The 25,631-nt window shown below is 44.0% G+C and overlaps 1 protein-coding gene across 5 annotated transcripts in view; it reads left to right on the forward strand.

Moving 5' to 3' along the window:
• The window catches only part of LOC124001362 (probable E3 ubiquitin-protein ligase RNF144A-A), a 69,494-nt gene extending 44,087 nt beyond the window's left edge, over positions 1–25,407 (forward strand). For 4 of the 5 annotated variants that reach the window (XM_046308096.1, XM_046308097.1, XM_046308094.1 and 1 more), the window contains exons 4-8: positions 3,778–3,838; positions 8,195–8,414; positions 16,035–16,182; positions 16,752–16,841; positions 24,984–25,407. In XM_046308096.1, coding sequence (XP_046164052.1) covers positions 3,778–3,838; positions 8,195–8,414; positions 16,035–16,182; positions 16,752–16,841; positions 24,984–25,250 — 786 coding nt within the window. In that variant the 3' untranslated portion in view covers positions 25,251–25,407. Of the gene's footprint in view, positions 1–3,777; positions 3,839–8,194; positions 8,415–16,034; positions 16,183–16,751; positions 16,842–19,786; positions 23,848–24,983 lie in introns of those variants that run through there. The other variant, XM_046308099.1, reaches the window with a different exon arrangement.
• Positions 25,408–25,631: the final 224 nt, after the last annotated feature.

Below are 25,631 nucleotides of genomic sequence, written 5' to 3' on the forward strand. Positions count from 1 at the left end.
CCAAAGGCCTGCTTTTTGCTTTGACATGCACTGTCAACTGTGGGACCTTATACACGTGTGTGCCTTTCCAAATCAAGTCAAGTTGAAGAAACATGTCAATTATGATCAATGGAAACAGGATGCACCGGAGCTCAATTTCGAGTCTCTGTACAGAGTGTGAATACAAACTATTTTTTAATTTAACAAAATGTATACATTAGCCAAAATTTCGAAACCGGTTTTCACTTTATCATTGTGGGGTATTATGTGTAGATTGAGAAGGGCATTATAAAAATAAATAAAACCTCTATTTTAGAATAAGGCTGTAACGAAACAAAATGTGGAAAACGTCAAGCTGTCTGAATACTTTCTGAATGCACTTTGACATATTCCTACGCGATTTCCAGATTTTCACAGATGGCTCACGTAGAAGTTAATTCATGGGGGAGATTTTTATTTACCCACTGATAGAAAATAGGCTTTCACTAAATTGACAAGTTTCATGATAATTTTTTTCTGGGGGTGGACTATCCCTTTAAGGCGGAGTAACGTCCACAGAAGAGGATGTCCTGGGTGCTGTTGTGTGGATTAAGAACAGAAAGGGGTAGTCCGCTTTGAAGGTGTGTTTTTAGGTTTGCAAAAAGGAGCAGATGAAGTCATATTCTGCAAGCGTGGTGGTGGTAGCTGCCTCGGCGCCCATCTCGTGCACCTCTATAAATGCCTTGGGCAAATCCAAGTTGTTGTTGGGCGACATGCCTGAGAAATCGCTCCTGGATGAGTTGAAGTTATTCACTATGCACATGCTGGACTTAACTACTTTCAGGTTGTAGGTACATTTTGGCAGATTTACCCCTTGCATCCTTTTTGGCTCTGTCCACGTCTCACAGTTCTTGAGATTCTTCTTCAGCTTCTCAACCCCATTGGTGAAACTCCAGCTTTTTCAGCCCTCATCAGGGAGCATGATGAGCATGCCCTATGATGGGAATGATCTGAGAATCTTCAGAGTCTGGCAGTTGGCCTCAGGGATGACTGCCAATTGGAAATTGTACATTGAGTGTGTTATCATTTCCACGGCAATCTTGCTCACTTTGAACTGAGCTTCTCTGGTTTTGGCCTACTCAAATTCCTCTTTCCGCTGGCCCTTGAAGTAGATGGCACTCACCAACACTATTTGTGTTAGTTTACAGTTCCCTCCCACCATGTTATTGATTTCCCCCTCTTTCTCCACCTAGCTGTTCACCCTAGCAGTCTCTGCACTGGACTTGAAGGTGACAGACTCCAACTCTGCACCGTTGTACTACTTGGTTTCACTGAGAAATGCCTCAGCAAACTTGTCTCCTTACAGACTGGTCTCCTTACAGACTGGTCTCCTTACAGACTGGTCTCCTTACAGACTGGTCTCCTTACAGACTGGTCTCCTTACAGGCGTTAAGCCAGGCTCCGTGCACATGGGGCTCCCTCCTTTGTTCAGCACAGACAAGAGTTTTCTGAACCTGTGATGGATGTCACCCTCAACTGGGAAGAGATCCAAGGAAAACCTTTTTGCCACAGACAGAGATGACATCCTTACTCTTGAGGCAGGAATGATTATGGCCTAATGGGGAACTGCATTTCGATTTATAAAGCAGGAAGTGGGAGGGGAATTCCAGCAAAGATGACTGCCACATGCACAGAGTACGTTGGCACAGATAAAAATGTATGCAATAAAAATAAAGTAACAAAGCACAATATAAGCATGCAGGTAAGATGTGCATTTATAGATAATGTTTCTTAGATACCGATCACTCACTCACATAGTTAATGTCTCTGTACCTTGACACTTAGCCTGTGGGCAAGCAACTTTTTGCTTGATTTTGACTTGATTTTGTAACTCCTGCTAACTGCTGATATTAGCATTGATCAAAAACAATGGAAGTGAAGGTGGTGTCTTGGATGTGAAGGGGACAGGTTTTAAATGGCACTGAAATTGTTTTCTTTCATGGCCCAACTTTTATTGATATTTAGTCCTTTTGAACAACACTTACTATTAACATAGATAAGTATGTGAGTTTGGATTAATTACATTTGTTCACATGTCTTTCAAAGATCTCCACATCCATTCCTAAGATCTGAAGCTGCAGAAGGACTGTTTAATTGGTGTTTCCTGCTGAGCAGACATTAGCCTTCCCCGAAGCTGTCTCGACACGCAATCTGCCCTAGCTCCGGCTCCCTCTCCACACGGCAATCTGCCCTAGCTCCGGCTCCCTCTCCACACGGCAATCTGCCCTAGCTCCGGCTCCCTCTCCACACGGCAATCTGCCCTAGCTCCGGCTCCCTCTCCACACGGCAATCTGCCCTAGCTCCGGCTCCCTCTCCACACGGCAATCTGCCCTAGCGCTCCCTCTCCACACGGCAATCTGCCCTCTCCACACGGCAATCTGCCCTAGCTCCGGCTCCCTCTCCACACGGCAATCTGCCCTCGCTCCGGCTCCCTCTCCACACGGCAATCTGCCCTCGCTCCGGCTCCCTCTCCACACGGCAATCTGCCCTCGCTCCGGCTCCCTCTCCACACGGCAATCTGCCCTCGCTCCGGCTCCTCTCCACACGGCAATCTGCCCTCGCTCCGCTCCCACACGGCTCTGCCCTCGCTCTCCACACGGCAATCTGCCCTCGCTCCGGCTCCCTCTCCACACGGCAATCTGCCCTCTCCGGCTCCCTCTCCACACGGCAATCTGCCCTCGCTCCGGCTCCCTCTCCACACGGCAATCTGCCCTCGCTCCGGCTCCCTCTCCACACGGCAATCTGCCCTCCGCTCCCTCTCCACACGGCAATCTGCCCTCGCTCCGGCTCTCCCACACGGCAATCTGCCCTCGCTCCGGCTCCCTCTCCACACGGCAATCTGCCACTCGCTCCGCTCCACACGGCAATCTGCCCTCGCTCCGGCTCCCTCTCCACACGGCAATCTGCCCTCGCTCCGGCTCCCTCTCCACACGGCAATCTGCCCTCGCTCCGGCTCCCTCTCCACACGGCAATCTGCCCTCGCTCCGGCTCCCTCTCCACACGGCAATCTGCCCTCGCTCCGGCTCCCTCTCCACACGGCAATCTGCCCTCGCTCCGGCTCCCTCTCCACACGGCAATCTGCCCTCGCTCCGCTCCGGCAATCTGCTCCGGCTCCCTCTCCACACGGCAATCTGCCCTCGCTCCGGCTCCCTCTCCACCACGGCAATCTGCCCTCGCTCCGGCTCCCTCTCACCACGGCAATCTGCCCTAGCTCCGGCTCCCTCGCACCACAGCAATCATCTGGCCTAGCTCTTGCTCCCCCTCTAAACGTGTCATCGTGCTTATACAAAGTGGATGGGCTCTGCTCTCCTGCATCCCTCCAATTTGAGGTCAATCCAAGGGCACCGCTCCTCGCCTCTCCAGGTAGTTTGCTTGATGGACTCACTCTGTCTCAGAGGTTGGTGGCACGGCTGTATGTTTCCAATCAATCAGTCACTGGCCCTTTAATAGAACCTGGCTTGTAACTCAAGTCAGACTGTGTACTCATCCAGCTGCTATGACAGCTACGTCTTTGATAACCCCCCCCCCCCCACCACCAAATGTTATTTTCATAATCTTTTAATGACCACATTTAACTCTCCATATAGCTAGCCAGTATGCATATATTCCTCTTTAAAACAGGTGGGCTAGTTCTAATGATGCTGGAATTGAGTGGGGTTTAGTAATTGAAAATATTGTGGTCTAACTGAAAGCATCCTGTCTGATATTCGCTATCAAAAGCATGTGTTCCTAACTGTTCATCTTCTCTTCCTCATTCAGATCGAGTGCATGGTGGCTTCAGAGGTTATGCAGAGACACAAGAAGCTACAGTTTGAAAGGGGTGAGTGGGAGAGGAAACGATCTGTGACCGCCTCACCACTCATAGCCTGATGTCCGTGTGTGTGCCGCGTGTGTGTCTCGCCCGCCCGTCCGTGTGTGTGTGCCGCGTGTGTGTCTCGCCCGCCCGGCCGTGTGTGTGTGTGTCTCGCCCGCCCGGCCGTGTGTGTGTGTCTCGCCCGCCCGGCCGTGTGTGTGTGTCTCGCCTGCCCGGCCGTGTGTGTGTGTGTCTCGCCCGCCCGGCCATTTGTGTGTGTCTCGCCCGCCCGGCCGTGTGTGTGTGTGTGTGTGTGTGTGTGTGTGTGTGTGTGTGTGTGTGTGTGTGTGTGTCGGTCCCGCCCGTGTGTGTGTGTGTGTGTCGGTCTCGCCCGCCCGCCGTGTGTGTCGGTCTCGCCCGCCCGGCCGCGTGTGTCGGTCTCGCCCGCCCGGCCGCGTGTGTCGGTCTCGCCCGCCCGGCCGCGTGTGTGTGTCTCGCCCGCCCGGCCGAGTGTGTGTATGTTTGTCCTGTTGGCTGACCTATCGTGTCCTGGCTTCGAGCCTGTCTCTGTCCCAATCAGTTGAACACAAGCCGCTATCAAAGAGAGGAAAGAGAGGGCTACAGTGCTTTCGGAAAGTATTCAGACCGCTTTCCTTTTTCCACATTTTGTTACGTTACAGTAGGACTGGGCGATATATCAATAATTATCGAGGTAATTACATCCCTCTAACGATATAAAAACATTTAGATAATTTTTTAAATAATATTGATATAGAATAATTAGGTACAGCAGTCCATTTCACCTCTGACGCAGCAGGAACATGCGGCGGAGAAGTGACTATGTACGTAGAGGTGTACGCCGACTAAAAACCACTTAGCACCTGGAGTGATGAAGTAGCCACTATTAACCACAAAATGTGTTATGTAGGCAAAAACAGTGGCAGTGATAGCCATGGAGAAGGAACAGCTTCCATCATAGAAATGATTGATAATGATTGATTCCAAATAACTGTTTCAGTTATTTGGAAGTGGTTTGGCTTTTTGAAGTCCGACGAAGAGCAGAGCAATGTTCGGTGCAATTGTGCCGTAGACAGGTGGCTGCCAATTCACCATCTGAAGAAAAATCACTCTTTGGCACATGCAGAAAGTTTGAGTTTGCGCCACGGATTGATAAACTCCTCAAGAATCAGCCAATCTAGGGATGTTCGTCCAAGCAGTCAACACTGACAGCGTTTATGCCCTACGAGCAAACATCTAAAAGACACAAGGACATCGCAAAATCTCTTATGCATTGCATTGCCAAGGACATGCGACCAATTAGCGCAGTCGAAAAGGAAGGTTTCAAGAGGCTTATCAATTTAATGGACCCCAGGTACGTGCCCCCTGGCCGCAAACATTTCTCTCACACAGCACTGCCTAAACTCGACGCTGAGTGTAGAGAAAATGTTGAGGAACAGCTCAAGACCGATTTGATGTATTTTGCTACTTCTACCAATCTGTGGTCTAGTCGCACGTCAGAGCCTTATAATAGCCTCCTCTATCCACTATATTGACAAAGACTGGAATCTTCCAAATAAATGCTTCAAACATCATACTTTCCCGACAACCACACGGGTGAAGCAATAGCAGAGTGGCTCATTGACGGGGCTCATATAGCAGAGGGTACTCAGTCAAGACAGACAGTTCTGCATTACAACGGATAGTGGTGCGAATGTGGTGAAGGCCGCTCAGATCAACAAATGGACCCGACTGCAATGTTTTGAACATCGTCTGCACTTGGCCATTCCTAAGTAACCTTGTCAATTGTGTATATTGGCATGATTGGTTAGATGAAACTAAATGTGCATTTTTTTTCATCAACTGATTAAGTTAAATATTACATTTGTACGTAGCTAAAGGGATTATTGTGATTTAACATTTGATTTATCTTAGTGGGTAGAGACAAATGGGTGGATTGAGCAATTGGAGTGTGTAGGAAAGTGGTAGGTTTCTTTTCCTATTCATGGAAAAAGAAGAGACCTGACAGTTGCTCGAAAAGAACACGACTTAACCCAGCACAAGTTGGTGACAGAGTTGCCTACCGGGTGGGGACACGTCAAAAGGTGGTGCAAAGAGTACTGGAGCAGGAGAAAGACATTTCACAGGTCATGTCCAGTGACCAGAACACCCGACACTTAACTTCCACCTATATAGATGTTCTGGAGTCCATCAACCAGGCATTGACCCCGCTCTGTCTGGGGAGTATTATGTCAGTGTGTCTTACCTGGAGCCAGTACTACACCTGTTCAATACAGAGGTCATGAAACCTGATGATGGTGAAACAGAGCTCACCCAAACCATCGAAACGAGAAATATGATGACCTAGCCACAGATGACCTCCTGGACATGGCCTCCTTGGTCGACCCTCGGTTTAAAATGCATTACATCAAAGAGGAGAAGGTGGGCCACGTAAAAGCAAGAGCTGTCTCAGAGATGGTCAATGAGGGACATGAAAACCCAAGCCCAGCACAGGGAGACGTTGCTGCTGCTTCACCACAACTGCCAGCTGAAAAGTTTTTTCAAAAAGCCATGCTCCACCACCACAGGTTTTTACTGAAATCCAGCTGGTGGAAAAGGAACTCAACTGCTACCTTCAGTCTCCTAATGCTGACGGTGAAACCAATCCACTGGACAGGTGGAAGATCCACCCAAAAAACCTTCCCAAAGTCAGTCACCTGGCAAAGCGCTACCTGTGCGTTCCTGCGACCAGCTCCCCCCTCAGAGCGTGTTTTTAGCACCGGTGGAAACAGTGACCTGCCATAAGGCAGCTTTAAAGCCAGAGACCGTAGACAGACTTGTCCTTCTTGCGTGTAACTTGTAAGACAACAACTACCCCAACATCAACTGTGATGTGCCATTAGGCTAACAGTTATAATGCATATTGACTTGCAGTATTTTTCTTTCTCAAGTCTTGTAAGGGTTTACAACTTTTGAAAAAGTGGAGTTAAAATGTTATTTGTGAGTTCTACTTCTGACAATAAATAAGAAACATTAAAGCCTTTGGTTTGTTCAGGCATTCTGAAGTCTGAAGCAGATATGAACCTTTTTTAAACATTATTTGATTATTGTGATAATTATCGTTATCGAATTTAAAAAATATATATATATATCGTGATAAGTTATTTTCCATATCGTCCGGTCCTACGTTACAGGCTTATTCTATAATGTATTAAATAAAAAATATTCCTCATCAATCTACACACAATACCCCATAATGACTAAGTGAAAAACGTTTTTTAGACTTTTTTTTTTTTACAAATGTATGTGCTGCAGAGGGACACGAGAGACATGTGAAAATGAGTTTTGATCAGTCATCAAAATAAAAGTGCTATAAACAAGTTGGCTGAAAACTTATGAATGAAAAAAACTAGTTTTTGTGCAGGTACAGCCAACTAGTGCAAAAACATATTGTCAGGGACTGGGAGATTAGTCCAGATTAAGGGAAAGATGAACAGAGCAAAGTAAATGTTTTATTTTATGTTTTACAATTACATAAGTCCTCCATTGCTTTGGAATGACACGTCCGGTTTTGTCTGGAAATACTCGGGAGAAAAGGGATTTTTTCTCAGGATGGAACACTTTGTAAAATGTCAGGAGAATATTCAACCCTAGTGTGCATGCTTACACATACAAGAACACACACACAATATGGTGACCGTGGCCACATTAGATCCCCATAAATGGGTAAAAAATATTTTAAGAAAAGCCAGGGAGAAGTGGGTAAAGGCAGTCAGCCATCTCATCAACGTTCCAGGCCAGCGAGTCAGAATAGTGTCTGAAACCGTTCCATATTTGGCAGAGCCTAAGACTGTATGTGGAATTGTGTGCAAGCAAGAGGCTGTTGCATTGGACACAAGCATTGTGTGTTTTTGATTGGGACAGGATGGTCAGGTTTGTTTTGTAGCGACAGACCAAACATTGAGCATCTGCCAGTTTTGTTCGGTAGATGCTCATTTAAATAGAGAAAAATAGAAGTGCATTTATCTGCCCTGTTATGGACCAACTGAAGGTGATTTTGTGAATGTCAAATTAGACATGATTGGGAGTTTGTTTACATCAGTCACAATTGCGATTGGTTTGGTACACATACAATCTCACTATACACACACATGAAAGATGACAGTCAATAGTAAAGTATAAAAAAATACATGGAATTATAGTATTTGGATTGTTTTTGCTATCATTAATATCTGCAAAAAGTAATTGCATTGAATGTGTGTTACCACATGTAATGACATAGGCACTACAATCACTTAAGAACTCAGGTCACCATGCCACTACCACACAGGCGGGCTGGGGTTACAGTACAGTCTTTTGGTGACACCTTGTTTTGTGCCACCACAGAGGTGCTTCTGGACCCGTGTCTGATGTGGTGCCCGTCGTCGTCGTGCCAGGCAGTGTGCAAGCTGAAGGAGACTGAGGTGGCGCTTCCCCAGCTGGTGCAGTGTGCCGTGTGCACCCTGGAGTTCTGCTCTGCCTGCAAGGCTAACTGGCACCCCGGGCAGGCCTGCCCACCACCGGAGAACAACCTACCCATCACTGCCTTCCTACCTGGAGAGACCAGGTATGGAACTAGACGGTCTTCTCTAGCCTTTGCGGTGTACCAGCGTATTTGGAAGAAGCCACGGGAAGCTTTTACAATTTGTCAATACCGTTTTAATAAATGGGAATTTTTGCTGCTTTTTAAGTAAATATATGATGTCAACTTGTGCAATATGTTCGGAGATAAAGAACATCGCGTTCTTCATTTCACCTGTCACATTGTTAGGAAGCTTATGGTAGACTCCAGTCACGTGGCGCCTGTTTACAAGCACACAACGACGGTAGACCAGAGCCTTTTGAGTCATTAATTGTTGTGCGGCATGCACCAGGTGATCTAGTTAAGGTATGGAATTCACAACTAAATGTTTGCCAGCTAGAAATCTTAACTATTTTAAGTTAACTGTCTAAAATGTGATAAATGCTCTGCAGCTGTGCGTTTGGTTTGCTCATTTAGTAGGTAGTTAGCTATCTAGCTAACGTTAAGTGGTTAGCTTCTTCCAAAATTAAGCATTCGCTTGGTAACCGCAGAGAATCCCCTCCTTGATCAGGATCTTTGCAGGCTAATATTTGTTTTGTGCGTGCTAAAAGACTGAGTATAATTTGTTTGTTACTCGTTTAGGTCAGAAACTGCACAAAGTGTTTGCAATGTGTTTGTTAGCATGTAGTTAACCTTCTCTATGGAATTTGACATGTGCTTGTTAGCATTGCTAACCTTTTGGATTACAGAATATCAGTGAACCTTGTGTTCAGTGCCGGTATTACTGAATATCCCAGTATGGCACAAAGTCTGTATGAAGGTATGACCATCTAGATACCACCCAAGAGTCTTCTTTTTTTCTTCATCTCAATCACTTCCTATCCTCCTGGACACATCCTTCCTACCCGTAAGAGACCAGGTATAGAGCTGGAGTTTTGTCCTCTTCCTCCTGTTTTCACCATCTTTAAGATGCCCTCCAGCCATCTTAACTTTTTACTGTTGAAAAGTGATATCCCAAGTATAAATACATTAAAGTACATACACTAAAGGGTTAAAAAAAACTGTTTTGTGCAAAAGGTTTACGGCAGACTTCAAGGTGTATAGGGCATTCAAGCCTGAGTTGGTCTGATGGCAAGTCGTGATGTCATCAGCCTTCCCCTTGTTTGAGCAATCGAGAACAAAAGAGGGAAGGCTCGTGCCCCCCCCCCTGCTCTGTCATGACTTAGCTGGACCGCCTTTTAAGTAAATCGGATGTTAAATGAAGTGAAAAAGAGACTAGTGCCACTTTAACTTACTCTCCTTCCCATCACCTCAAACTAGTTGAATAGGGTTACAGTCGTGACAACTGAATGACATTTCATCCCAAAAAGCAGCACATGGGGCCTTATTCAATAAACCTGCTTAACCTGTTGCGACGAGCAATCCTGTACCCGGGAGCGTAGTTATAGCCTCAAGCTCATTACCATAACGCAACGTTAACTATTCATGAAAATCACAAATGAAATTAAATAAATATATTGGCTCACAAGCTTAGCCTTTTGTTAACAACACTGTCATCTCAGATTTTCAAAAAATGCTTTTCAACCATAGCTATACAAGCATTTGTGTAAGAGTATTGATAGCTAGCATAGCATTAAGCCTAGCATTCAGCAGGCAACATTTTCACAAAAACAAGAAAAGCATTCAAATAAAATCATTTACCTTTGAAGAACATCAGATATTTTCAATGAGGAGACTCTCAGTTAGATAGCAAATGTTCAGTTTTTCCAAAAAGATGATTTGTGTAGGAGAAATCGCTCCGTTTTGTTCATCACGTTTGGCTAAGAAAAAAAAACAGAAAATTCAGTCATTACAACGGCGAACTTTTTTCCAAATTAACTCCATAATATCGACAGAAACATGGCAAACGTTGTTTAGAATCAATCCTCAAGGTGTTTTTCACATATCTATTCCATGATAAATCACTCGTGGCAGTTTTAGTTTGTCCTCTGAACAAAATGGAAAAATGCACACACCTGGAGATTACACAATAGTTTCGACAGAGGACACCGAGCGGACACCTGGTAAATGTAGTCTCTTATGGTCAATTTTCCAATGATATGCCTACAAAAACGTCACAATGCTGCAGGCACCTTGGGGAAACGACAAAGTCTAGGCTCATTCCTTGCGCATTCACAGCCATATAAGGAGACATTGGAACACAGCGCATTCAAAATCTGGCTCACTTCCTGTATGAAATTTCATCTTGGTTTCGCCTGTAGCATTAGTTCTGTGGCACTCACACAATATCTTTGCAGTTTTGGAAACGTCAGTGTTTTCTTTCCAAAGCTGTCAATTATATGCATAGTCGAGCATCTTTTCGTGACAAAATATCTTGTTTAAAACGGGAACGTTTTTCATCCAAAAATGAAATACTTCCCCCAGAGGTTCAAGAGGTTAACTGGCTTTCCCCAATAAATGACACTGTAAGCATTGTTTTGTTGAGAGCATGAACATAAGTTTGTTCTTATTTTGGAAATCCTGGTGATACACGTACATACATGCATTGTATTTAGCCGTCATTGTTTCCTTCTCATGCTGTTGATCTGTCCTCTACCTAGGACACAGCCTCTGTCCTCTCTACTGAAGACACAACCTCTGGTCCCTGTATCTCATGCTGTTGATCTGTCCTCTACCTAGGACACAGCCTCTGTCCTCTCTACTGAAGACACTGAGGACACAACCTCTGGTCCCTGTATCTCATGCTGTTGATCTGTCCTCTACCTAGGACACAGCCTCTGTCCTCTCTACTGAAGACACTGAGGACACAACCTCTGGTCCCTGTATCTCATGTTGATGATCTGTCCTCTACCTAGGACACAGCCTCTGTCCTCTCTACTGAAGACACTGAGGACACAACCTCTGGTCCCTGTATCTCATGCTGTTGATCTGTCCTCTACCTAGGACACAGCCTCTGTCCTCTCTACTGAAGACACTGAGGACACAACCTCTGGTCCCTGTATCTCATGCTGTTGATCTGTCCTCTACCTAGGAAACAGCCTCTGTCCTCTCTACTGAAGACACTGAGGACACAACCTCTGGTCCCTGTATCTCATGCTGTTGATCTGTCCTCTACCTAGGACACAGCCTCTGTCCTCTCTACTGAAGACACTGAGGACACAACCTCTGGTCCCTGTATCTCATGCTGTTGATCTGTCCTCTACCTAGGACACAGCCTCTGTCCTCTCTACTGAAGACACTGAGGACACAACCTCTGGTCCCTGTATCTCATGCTGTTGATCTGTCCTCTACCTAGGACACAGCCTCTGTCCTCTCTACTGAAGACACTGAGGACACAACCTCTGGTCCCTGTATCTCATGCTGTTGATCTGTCCTCTACCTAGGACACAGCCTCTGTCCTCTCTACTGAAGACACTGAGGACACAACCTCTGGTCCCTGTATCTCATGTTGATGATCTGTCCTCTACCTAGGACACAGCCTCTGTCCTCTCTACTGAAGACACTGTGAGGACACAACCTCTGGTCCCTGTGGGAACCTGTATTTACAATCCAGCCAGCTCTGTTTCTGGATACCAGCCTAGCCTGCTGCTCTCATGCGTAACACTATGGCATGAATCATGTAGTAGTCTCTAGTCATCTAGTACATTTTTGTGGGTATTTAATATGACCGAGTGTATTGGCTGGAGCAGATTGCCTGACGGTAGTGCTGGGACCCATGGGGTCAGTTAAGGCTAGCCGGGGTTGACTAAAGTCACCTGGTGAAAGTTCTACCGGGAGCAAGTAGATCAATTTATGATCGTAACTCATAGCCAATTTGGATGAGTTGTCTACTTGAAATTATAGGATATGGTGGCCCAGTATTAAAGCCATCTGAAAGTAGAGTGAAGGGGAGAGTTGTTGAGTTGTCCTCAGATGTCACGAAAGGCCCCAGTGTTAAAGGGACTGTTCAGGATTTGACAACTTTAGTCTGTGGGCCAGGAGAAACTGATCCATGGTTCGATTTTCTCTTAACAGCCACAACCAACTTTCGCCATGGCCAAATCAATTCTCATCAACTCCACATTTAGTTGCTACTTAAACATCATTTCCCCATACAATAAAAAATATAAAAAACATGCCCCATCACGTCCATTGATTGTTAGCTAGTGGTGGCTAAAGTTAGTTAATGTTTTTTTTTTATTCTTCTTAGGGGTGGATCAGCTCAATATTGCGGGAAGATTGTTGCTTCCATCAATGTTATGAATCCCCAAAAAACATTTCCACTGCATTTCAGCCCTGCCACAAAAGGACCAGCTTGACATGTCAGTGATTCTCTCGTTAACACAGGTGTGAGTGTTGACGAGGACAGGGCTGGAGATCACTCTGTCATGCTGATTGAGTTCGAATAACAGACTGGAAGCTTCAAAAGGAGGATGGTGCTTGGAATCATTGTTCTTCCTCTGTTAATCATGGTTACCTGCAAGGAAACAAGTGCCGTCATCATTGCTTTGCACAAAAAGGGCTTCACAGGCAAGGATATTGCTGCAGTAAGATTGCACCTAAATATCGGATCATCAAGAAATTCAAGTAGAGCGATTCAATTGTTGTGAAGAAGGCTTCAGGGCACCCAAGAAAGTCCAGCAAGCACCAGGACCGTCTCCTAAAGTTGATTCCGCTGCAGTATTGGGGCACCACCAGTACAGAGCTTTCTCAGGAATGGCAGCAGGCAGGTGTGAGTGCATCTGCACACACAGTGAGGTGAAGACTTGGAGGATGGCCTGGTGTCAAGAAGGGCAGCAAAGAAGCCACTTCTCTCCAGGAAAAACATCAGGGACAGACTGATATTCTGCAAAAGGTACAGGGATTTGATTGCTGAGAACTGGGGTAAAGTCATTTTTCTCTGAATCCCATTTCCGGTTGTTTGGGGCAACCCGGAAAAAAGCTTGTCCGTAGAAGACAAGGTGAAAGCTACCATCAGTCCTGTGTCATGCCAACAGTAAAGCATCCTGAGACCATTCATGTGTGGGGTTGCTTCTCAGCCAAGGGAGTGGGCTCACTCACAATTTTGCCTAAGAACACAGCCATGAATAAAGAATGGTACCGACACATCATCTGAGAGCAACTTCTCCCAACCATCCAGGAACCGTTTGGTGACGAACAATGCCTTTTCCAGCATGATGGAGCACCTTGCCATAAGGCAAAAGTGATAACTAAGTGGCTCGGGAACAAAACATCAATATTTTGGGTCCATGGCCAGGAAACTCCCCAGACCTTAATCCCATTGAGAACCTGTGATCAATCCTCAAGAGGCGGGTGGACAAACAAAAACCCACCAATTCGGACAAACTCCAAGCGTTGATTATGCAAGAATGGGCTGCCATCAGGATGTGGCCAAGAAGTTAATTGACAGCATGCCAGGGCGGATTGCAGAGGTCTTGAAAAAGAAGGGTCAACACTGCAAATATTGACTCTTTGCATCAACTTCATGTAATTGTCAATAAAATCCTTTGACACTTATGAAATGCTTGTAATTATACTTCAGTATTCCATAGTAACATCTGACAAAAATATCTAAAGACACTGAAGCAGCGAACTTTGAAAATTAATATTTGTCATTCTCAAAACTTTTGGCCACGACTGTACATACACGTACATACATATGGATACATAAACATTCATACATACACACATACATACACACACGTACCTATATAGACATACATACTTTTTTTAGATTATACCTTTATTATTCCCTGCAAATTCTACCACCCTTCCCCCAATTGGAGTAAACTAATTAACAATTACACCTAGGCTTCTACCTTCAGTTTGTACACATTTTACAATAGTTATTTTTTTGTTTGTTTTTTGTCCTACCTCTATTTCTGATGTCCATCCAGTTGATTTCTATTTGTAACTACTATTTCACAACATTTCTGAACCTATGTACATTTTACAGACCTCGTATGTTTTACATCTTGTTATTAGTCCCAACCTTCAGCTCCATTCAACCCCTCCTATCTCTTAACACCATCCATTTTGGATTTCAATTTGACATATATTTTTTTTTACGTGATGTTTCACAAAAGTACTGAACCTTTCTATTCTCATAGCTTCTACAGATTGTAAATTAACATTTTTGCTAAAATAATGATTGTATTATTTATTGATTGATTATGGCTTTTGAAATCACCCAGTATTGCTATCTGCAGCGTTAGTTCTAAGCGAATGTTGCAATGCTTCAGCCATTCCTGGACTATTCTATTGGTTGTAATTTGAGGCTTTGAATCCGCCGTTTTGTGTGTCAATTCATTTAACCATGTGCCATGGAATGGGTACATCAAATCTCTTACCAACTATTTTGCAATTTATACAGCTGTCAGTTTTTTGGTCCTTAAATGAAATTGGTATGTTTTATTTGCCACACTTTTATTTAACCATTTGTTAGCTAGTCAGCTAATGGTTGTATTGTTTGTATTGTCTGTTTAAGGAAAACCATGGATTACAGTTTCCCATGGACTTAAGGATGAGGAACCTACTAACATCCAGTTGTAAAATCCTGAACAATTAATCTTTTAACGTGGCAATCAGCTGTTGAATAATACCAAATCGTACTCCCCGCCTCTGTTTGGGTAAAAAGCTGAGGAATGGGGCTGGAGACCTTTAGCCACTCTCATATTCATAGACAGCGCTATGGATGCAAGGATTGACCATCCATGATTTCAAAATGGAAGTTTTAACAACGTTTTGAGGCTTTACATTGTTAAACAGGCATATTTTGGTTTCTCATGGGGTACTAATTTCATGAGGCATTTATAATTCATATTACTCAAAGGGGTACATATAATTCATTTCTACATCCCAAAATGGATGTAGGAGCTGCAGATTGCCCCTTTACTCTGTAGCCTCCTCTCTCCCCACTGTCAAGACTTCAATTATGGCTTGTATGGCTCTTACTGTGATGCTTCAGTTGTCTCAACAGAGAGCTCTGGAGTACATTCTTCCTTCTCTCTCTCCTTGAATAGTGGGGGAGGGGAAATTAGTCTCCTTATTTGAATGGCCTCCTCTTCTTACACTATTAGCCCGTTCTGCAACCAGCTGACATATGAAGGCATTATCACAAAGGGCAAATGTTATCCTCAGTGGACCGATCCCATTTTGCACGGAGCTTTCTGCCTTTCACTGATATTTGTTTTAGTTTCTCTCTGTTGCCATTGCTCATATGAAACAGACACTCTCCTCTAACCTCACAGCGATCCATGTATTTTACCTTCTGATCTTGCACCTGTATTACATTACATTAAGGCCTCCATCACGTTCCTTCCAAAGTGGATGCTAGAATCAAAAGCCCTTTTTTGTTACAAAATGGCTGTCAGGGTATCAAATTAAGGAGGAAGTAAGAGGTGTGCCTTAATTCACTCTGGCTGTATGTGATCAATAGCTGGATAATTGGCTCAAGAAATTAATGTGCTTGTTCTGTGTCCAGTTTATAGCAAGCTTGGGTCTATTGTGCACTTACAAAGGCTATAACAGCTCTGTGGCATGATAAACTGTATGGGTGGAACATCTCTGGGTCTCTGATGTATCATGGTCTTTGTGTAAGCATTATTCAGAATAAACACTTGTTTCAAACAGAATTTGTTTAAGAAATGTAGCACACACTGAACGTTGCTCTCACTGTCTCCTCAGCTCCTTTTACAAGAGTGACGACGATGACGTTCCCATCAAGCGCTGTCCCAAGTGTAAGGTGTACATCGAGAGAGACGAGGGCTGTGCCCAGATGATGTGCAAGAACTGCAAACATGCCTTCTGCTGGTACTGCCTGGAGTCACTGGACGTGAGTATAAAGAACCCTGTCTCTCTCACTCACTCACTCACCCACTCACCCACTCACACACACCTTTCTGCTGGTACTTTCTAGAGTTCCTGGACTTGAGAAGAACGTTGTCTCAATGTTTGCCTGAAACACCTCTGCGCGCATGCTGCTACAACATAGAATGCTGTACAGAGAATGTTGCACCTGACTGCAATACAGCAGTCTGAAATCTGCGTAGAATTCACTCCGTTTGGTGTTAGCAGTGATTCAATGTGTTACATGGGGAGTAATAGCACTACAGGAGGAGTGATAAGGCTGCAGACCAATGTCTTTCCAAATCCATGACGTTTGATACAAGGCAATGGAACTGAAACAACAGTTTTTATTTATGTGTTATCTGTGCTTGTAGGAAGCTAGGAGGCTTTACTGGCAGTGTCTTAAGTAAATCCTAATTTCAGACCACAGGCAATTTAGACTGCAGTGGTCATTTAAAAGCAATTTTCTCTCAGCAGCTGCCTCTGAGTACTAATGATAGATCATTATTCTCTCTCTCTGTCTGCATGTTTTGTGTGTGTGTGTGTGTGTGACAGGATGACTTCCTCCTGATCCACTTTGACAAAGGACCCTGTCGAAACAAACTAGGCCACTCCAGGTCGTCTGTCATCTGGCACAGAACACAGGTGAGTTACAGTATGTTAGCACACTCACTGTTCTCCTTCATAGCTTTCTGTCTCTTGCTCTCTTTCACACACTGGACTTCACGTGTTCAACATGAATACACATGGACGGTGCTATGTAAAAACACTGGTCGGTAGGAGAGCACAGGTTGGTTCATGTGCTCTAGATGTTGTGAGAACATGTCTGACATTGCTGTCTTCTAGGTAATTTCCTTTGTATGTGTACATTTACTAGTCAATGGGTAATAGTAAAGCTTTTAGTTTGGCACAAATGTGACCGGCTGCTTAATATCTTGCGTTACAACATGCATAACCATGTTGTAACCGACTGGCGCAGTGATCTAAGGCACTGCATCTCAGTGCTTGAGGCGTCACTACAGACAACCTGGTTCGAATCCAGTCTGTATCAGAACCCGCCGTGATCGGGTGTCCCATAGGGCGGTGCACAATTGGCCGAGGGTCGTCCGGGTATGACCGGTTCTTAACTGACCTGCCTAGTTAAATAAAAGTTGAAACATAACACTTGCCATACGTTGGGAAATCAAATGAAAGTCCATGCGTCCTTTAGAATTGTTATTTTAATATTCATTTAATGCAACAACAAAACAATTTCATCTTACATCACCAAGTCATTTTTCAGCTATAAGTACAGTAACTTCAAACACATATCTATTCATAGACGAGCATGTTTCCTGTGTTTTAATAGTGTTGTGACTGCTAGCTTACACACTGACTGACATCTGTTGCCCAGTGGGACAGGCTGAATCATTTGAGCATGGTTACAGCTCGTGTACTGCACCTCCTGTACCCAGCCTGTACAACCTCACTGCTTCCTATGCAGCCCGTACAACCTCACTGCTTCCTACGCAGCCCGTACAACCTCACTGCTTCCTACGCAGCCCGTACAACCTCACTGCTTCCTACGCAGCCCGTACAACCTCACTGCTTCCTACGCAGCCCGTACAACCTCACTGCTTCCTACGCAGCCCGTACAACCTCACTGCTTCCTACGCAGCCCGTACAACCTCACTGCTTCCTACGCAGCCCGTACAACCTCACTGCTTCCAAGGACCTTGTCGCTCTCTCGAACTCCTCATGAATACCTAACACATGGCCCTTATTCACAAAAGGGGTGCTGATCTTGGGATCTAAAAGGCAAAACTGATCATAGATCAGCACTTTTTATGAATAAAGGCCCTGATCTGATAAGGCAAATCCTGCCTTGATGAAAGCTCAGCCTCTAACTTCAGATCAGTTATTGGATTGTGTCCACTAGGGATGCCATAAGAGGAATGAAGGTCACCTCTCCAGGCTTACTGTTCTCAGACCAGACATGGTATATTCTATATGATGGCATTGTCAGGGTTTGTTCATATGGGCACACAGGATATCATGTTCATACAGGTATACCGGCACAACTAAAGGTTGTGGTGCTAGTCTGGGGAATTCATGTAAATATTAATACCTCCACGAGAGGAACTGAAACACCCAGGAGTGGATCTCAACTATGATATTTATCCATGCTTGGTGGTATTTAATTAAAATGTTTATTATGTTTATTATATTATGTTAAACCATCTAGCTGACTGTCAAAATGGTCCGTTTGCAGTTATTTTTAGATATATCTATATCTCACTCTCTGCCGTCTTGTCCTTCACAGACCTACCCTGAGGTGATCCCCAAAATGACTCTTGCTCTGAAACTGGCAGAATTGCATTATGTTATTCTAAGGAGGTCTTCCCTGTAAATGCATGCTTTGTATGCCATTTTGTTGCTGAGGAGATGTTGGGCTGGAATCAGATGCCACCATGTGGTGGGATAGGTGACTTGCACAACAAAGATTGAAAATAAAAGGGATGCCCAGCACTCACACAGGGGTTTATGTTCAATAAGGCCAAACGAGAAAATGTTTTGAGAAGAAAAGTGGAAATGGCTTGAAGTGTAATTATCATGTTAAGGGATTCTGCAGATCCTCTTCAAAGTGGTTTCTCTATAGTGTGGCATGTGTTGTCCTTTTGATATGTTTGCTATGTATCTAAACAAACAGTGTCTTATCTGCTGGTGCTTTGGTCTTGTTGCAGTCTCTCACCTTCTTACTTTCTCTCCTCTCTACTTTCTCTCCTCTCTACTTTCTCTCCTCTCTACTTTCTCTCCTCCCCTCTCCCCCTCTCTCACCCTCTTACTTTCTCTCCTCCCCTCTCCCCCTCTCTCACCCTCTTACTTTCTCTCCTCTCTACTTTCTCTCCTCTCTACTTTCTCTCCTCTCCTCTCCCCCTCTCTCACCCTCTTACTTTCTCTCCTCCCCTCTCCCCCTCTCTCACCCTCTTACTTTCTCTCCTCCCCTCTCCCCCTCTCTCACCCTCTTACTTTCTCTCCTCCTCTCTCCCCCTCTCTCACCTTCTTACTTTCTCTCCTCCTCTCTCACCCTCTTACTTTCTTTCCTCCCCCTCTCCCTCTCTCTCCCCCTCCTCTTACTTTCTCTCCTCCCCCACCCTCCTCCCCTCTTACTTTCTCTCCTCCCCTCTCCCCCTCTCTCACCCTCTTACTTTCTCTCCTCCTCTCTCACCCTCTCTCACCCTCTTACTTTCTTTCCTCCCCCCTCCCCCTCTCTCTCCCCCTCCTCTCTCTCCCCCCCCCCTCCTCTTACTTTCTCTCCTCCCCCTCCTCCTCTACTTTCTCTCCTCCCCCTCCTCCTCTACTTTCTCTCATCCCCCTCCTCCTCTACTTTCTCTCATCCCCCTCCTCCTCTACTTTCTCTCATCCCCCTCCTCCTCTACTTTCTCTCATCCCCCTCCTCCTCTACTTTCTCTCCTCCCCCTCCTCCTCTACTTTCTCTCCTCCCCCTCCTCCTCTACTTTCTCTCTCCCCCTCTCTACTTTCTCTCCTCCCCCTCCTCCTCCGCCTCTCGCTCCCTCCTCTCTTCTCTCTCTCCCCCTCTGTTTCTCCAGGTGGTGGGGATCTTCGCTGGCTTTGGCCTGCTCCTGCTGGTGGCCTCTCCCTTCCTCCTCCTGGCCACACCATTCATCCTCTGCTGCAAGTGCAAGTGCAGCAAAGGAGATGATGACCCCTTTCCCACCTAAACCTCACCCCACCAACACAGGCGGGTGAAGAGTCCGCCCCCCCCTCCCCCGCCATGGACCATTTTTTTTTCTTTTTTTTCCTCTATTGCCTCCCTCCAACCTTGGAGTGCTGCTTTATTTAATGAGACTTAGGCCTAGCCACTTCCCAATCCATCACTCCACAGTGTCATGGTGGGAGTGGAGAAGGAGTTGACCCCATGCCCACTGGCCTGGTAGACGCGATCAAAGGTCACAGGTCAGACTTTGAGGAGGACAATGATGCCCCTCTGTGGATTTGGGGGCTTGTGTAAGTATACTGTAGCAGGGCCACTCTGAGGCCTCTGCTGTGCTTCAGGCAGTACAAGACAGGAGGAGGGTGTTTTATCAAGATGAAGGATAAACACATTAGGATGTCTTGGTCATGGTTGGGCTCAATTCTAATTGAAGGCAGTCCATTTAGGAATTGAACTAAAATTAAATAATTGATAAAATTGCATTTATTTTAAATTACATCTCAATAAACTTAACTGTAAACTTTTTATTTCAAAAGTTTTTACATTTCAGAATTTAAATTTCTTCCACTTCCATGAATTGACTGCCTTCAATTTGAGTTGAGCCTCCCTGTTCTAGATCCTCTCCTCGGGACATTTTCATGCAGGAACAGCTTGAATCAGAGGACCTTTCACTTGAACTCACTTTTAATCAAGTTTTGTTCATTTGTCAAACACAAAGCTCCCCCCCACTCTCTGTGTAGCTGTCAACATACAGGAAGTAGCACTCTCTGTGTAGCTGTCAACATACAGGAAGTAGCACTCTCTGTGTAGCTGTCAACATACAGGAAGTAGCACTCTCTGTGTAGCTGTCAACATACAGGAAGTAGCACTCTCTGTGTAGCTGTCAACATACAGGAAGTAGCACTCTCTGTGTAGCTGTCAACATACAGGAAGTAGCACTCTCTGTGTAGCTGTCAACATACAGGAAGTAGCACTCTCTGTGTAGCTGTCAACATACAGGAAGTAGCACTGGAGTTACGTGATGACCCACGTTTTGTGTTCACTCTGTTTGCACATGAGACTCCAGTTTGTCACTTTAAGGACCAGGGTGAGAGTTGGGACGTTTTCTTTCTCACTCCCCTGTACAGCACGTTCTCTTGTTGATGTCAGTGTTTTTGTAATCTTTCGCTCTGTTCCAACTATCAGCAAGAAAGTATTAATTTTACAAACTGAATTTGAACTCTTATGTGTCTACAGGTATTTGTGACGGTGTCCCAAACTCACTCTCACGTCCCAATAAGATAATCATGGGCCTGTATTCACACAGTCTCAGAGTAGGACTGCTGATCTAGGAAAGACTAAACGAATCCTAGGTTAGCATTCTTACTCTGAAACGCTTTGTGAATACAGGCCCTGATCCTTAGTGTCGTCATCCACACAGACGGAAACAAACCATTTGGAATCAATAGAAGAGACTTCTGTTGTCAAATGGAATACCTGAATATAGATGTCCTGCCGTTTTCATTCCGAATTCCTCTGAACTCAGATAATCATATTGCTTAGCCAAATAGAACAAATGGTTTTAAATAAATTTGAAAAGTAGCCAAAAAGCCACCTTTGGTTTCCTGAAGAAGAAAAAAAACCATGGCTTTTGTCCAGTTCCGTCCTTGTGAAAGCACACTTAAATAATGAATTTGTTTAATGCATCACAATCAATCATTAAAACCTGTGTATTGTCAGGTAGAACATAAGAGATGAATTCATGTCTCTCTGATAAAAGATGTCTCTTCATATCATCCATATCACATTGATGTTGGTCATATATATCCAACTACTGTAATGAACAATAATCTTATACAAATGTTTTTTGTTGTGTGAACTAGTGGAAAACTTGCATATGTTAGTGGTATGGTTGTCAATGTTTTCATTGGGAGAAAGTCGAGAGCTCACTCTCTCTACATGCAGCTAACCTTTGCAGGGCTATCAAAATGTCAAGAACTTCACTAGACTGTTTTGGACACATCCCAAAGCTGCTCTACACATCACTGTATCTATGCAAGTTTGTGCGTTTCCAATCTTACTAGGTCTTGCTAATAGTGTGGTCATATTATATCAAGTGGTCCAGTATGTTATACCAGATTCCCTGTGCCATCTCTTCATGCGGTAGTGTTTTACAACAGGGGGGTTGACTTGCATCAGATGTAACATGGGTTTGATTTGAGCTATCTGAGAAGCCATACATGAGTTAATCACCGTCATTTGTCCTCATGTTGTTCCATTAGACTGTGTGCTGAGGATGCATATAGCTACACCGTTTCTCACTCAAACACATGGAAAAGGGCAATCTGCTGCATCCATTTTTTGACTTTTAAATTCATAATATATAGCCATTGATTCATGAAGAATATAACGGTCTCATGAGCTGTATAAACTCATTAGAAACCAAACTATAAGCTTGTTTTACTCATTTGTAAACACTAATAATTGTATAGCCTCAAAATGGTTAACTATACTTTTGATATTTAATGGATGGTCAGTCCTTGCATCCATAGCTGTTTTATGAATTTCTACATCTATTGTTTACCAAAACAGTGGCAGGGTGCCCACTCTTTTTATTGCTTGAACTGAAGATTGACCCTAAACTCAAGAGATGAGTCATTATCACTACGTCCATCAGTTAGCTACTTTGGAACACATACAGAATACTGAGAAACTCTTCAGAAGTCCTTGATTTTTAATGTTGCTCTCCTCGTAGCATTCAAATAGGGGCTATGGCAGTTAATGGAACCATCATCAGCAATCACCTTACCTCATGGTAGCCATTCCTTTAAAAACAAAGATGACGTTAGCCTAAATGTTTGAACACCTCGCCTGTAGCCTCATTTTCTTCTAACCCTTAATGCATCAAAGCCTGTTTCAACTGAACATGTGGATCACTGAGCTGACCATGTCTTTGTATGACAATCGTGCCAAGAAGGTCTCTCGTGTGTGGCAATGGTGAAATTGAATGGTGTAGAGAGTGAATAGTTTGAAGCGTCTTAAGAATTTAAAAAATAAAATCTGCGATCTTGTTTCCGTATGGTGTGGGTGTTATATTGGAGGTTGAGCCTTAGAATACTCTATGGTGTGACGTGTACTATTATTTTGGTTTTCAAGATGTAGTATGTTCATTAAATACTGTAGTTTTTCTGGAATTGTTGAGTTTTTTTGAATGGGTTTGGAGATCAGAAGAAATGTAGACGCTATTTCCAGATTTCCTCAACTCTGATACTTGGAAGGATGGCATTGCAGGACTATAGGAAATGTAACACTCAACTTGTTTCCACTTCTCTTATCATCCATTTGGTATAGTTGGGATGTTGAGCTGAGAAGAAATCCTGAATATTTGTCCTCTGACTCAACTGATTTAGGTTGCTGGCTTTTCATATGGTTACACAGTATCTACCAATCAAACTCCCAAGGACCGTTCACCTTGAGGTGATGCCATGCATGTTGCACAATTATTTTCTAAGATTTGATACTTCTATTGCTTTGTCCACATTTCTACTGAGATGTATGTAGGTTGTCCAAAAAATTCCATTGCTCTTGTTTTTAAAATGCATGTTGTACTCTACCACTACTATGCGTTTTAAGAACCCATACTATGCCTCTTCATTTTAGGGACTGAAACAAGTCCTTAAATTTCTGTCATGACATACTCTATCCTGGCTTTTGAAGTTTGCCTTTTACACTTAAGACACTGTATGTAGGTTACCTTTGTGTTATACTTGTTCTGTTGGCTTTGATGCAGTTAATCTTACATTTAATTACTTTCAACTATTTTCAACTTTTCAAAAGATGGTACCTTGTAAATTGGCATGTGTGGATGTCCTTCCATAAAGCAACATTGTACTTCTCCCATGTATCTACAGTTTCACTGACACTGTGACATGGAATAAATGTGGTTGTTTTTTGTGACTCGTGTCTCCTTTGGACATAAATGCGTCAAGCATATTCACATTGTCTGATTCACAGTATGGTCATCCAGAATCGTACGGCGCTGGTCCTTTTCAGCAACAATGAGGGACGTGTAAGCAGACCAGTACAACTTGACTTGGTTTGGCCGTATGATGTGAATAAGGGAATACGATGAGCACAACGTTTGAAAGTGGTATTTTCAACTTCTTTTTAACCAGAAAGTTGTATTTTCAACGTCTTGCTCATACGGAAGTGCTCACTAGTCCTCATCAGTCCCAGGAACATGACTGGTGTAAGTGCACCCACTGGTGTTGAAAGATGGATGGTACGTTTGATGTGTGTGTGTGTTTATGTGTGTGTACATATGTATGTGTATGTATTTTTTTCTGTGTTTGTGTACATATATATATTTCTAAATATATGTGTGTGTGTATATATATTTTTTAAAACTTTATTTAACTAGGAAAGTCAGTTAAGAACAAATTCTTTTTTTCAATGACGGCTAGGGAACAGTGGGTTAACTGCCTGTTCAGGGGCAGAACGACAGATTTGTGCCTTGTCAGCTCGGGGATTTGAACTTGCAACCTTTCGGTTACTAGTCCAACACTAACCACTAGGCTACCCTGTATATATATATGTGTGTGTGTGTATATCTATATTTATAAATGTATGTGTGTATCTATATGTATGTCTATGTGTGTGTGTATGTATGTATACATTCTGGGATCATGTGACACTTAAATTGCACACAGGTGGACTTTTTAAACTAATTATGTGACTTCTGAAGGTAATTGTCTACATCAGATCTTATTTAGGGGCTTCATTGCAAAGGGGGTGAATACAAAAAAAAAATTATCACTTCGCCAATTTTGACTTTTTTTTATGTCCATTAAATTAAATAAAAATATTTCAATTACAGGTTGTAATGCAACAAAATAGGAAAAACACCAAGGGGATGAATACTTTTGCAAGGCACTGTATATGCTCACTAAAGCTATTGAAAAGCCTTCTGCATCAATCTCTACTTCTCTTCACACATTGTAGCCCTGTCAAACCAACACCTGCTCTTCAGCTCTTTGTTAATCACTCTCGTTCTCTCTCTCCCCCTCTCTCATTGTGCTTCCATTTCCTGCCAGATGTGGGTCTGGGAGTGTCAAGCAGACGAGCCTGAAATGAAAGCGCTAACGCCAAATAACAACCCAGTGATATATCATCCCCCAGCAGCTGTTCTCTGTTTGGAATGTCTCCGCCAATCGCAGGGTCCGGCCGCAGGAAGCACCATCTGTGGGCTCCATGGCGACAGGGTTCCGGGTGCTGAGGCTGATGGGTTATCTGGAGCGAATGAAGAGAGGAAGCCAGAGCCAGGCCCTCACACCTGTACTGTATGGTACACAGAGTCCTAACATCACAGGTGTGGGCCGCAGGGCTGGGGTTTACCCACTGCTCTGCCAAGGCCTTCCTCTGCTCTCGCCTGTACTTAATCTTTGGTGTAAAGAGAGGTGACTTCTTTGTCCTTGTGTCTTTCTGTGAAATGTTCCACTAATAAAACGCTGTACAGTCTCTAGAGTGAACCTGCATAGTAATTGGAATGTGCTAATTTACAGGCAGGTAGGTTCCTAAGGTCTTAATTTGTTTTTTAAATATTTTTATGTACACACATATGTACTTAACCCAAACCTCTTCATATCCCTGATATATTTTACACTGAGTAAACAAAACATTAAGGACACCTGCTCTTTCCCATGACATAGAATGACCAGGTGAATCCAGATGAAAGCTATGTT

Source organism: Oncorhynchus gorbuscha, linkage group LG17 (assembly GCF_021184085.1).
Source record: "Oncorhynchus gorbuscha isolate QuinsamMale2020 ecotype Even-year linkage group LG17, OgorEven_v1.0, whole genome shotgun sequence".
Lineage (NCBI taxonomy): Eukaryota > Metazoa > Chordata > Actinopteri > Salmoniformes > Salmonidae > Oncorhynchus > Oncorhynchus gorbuscha.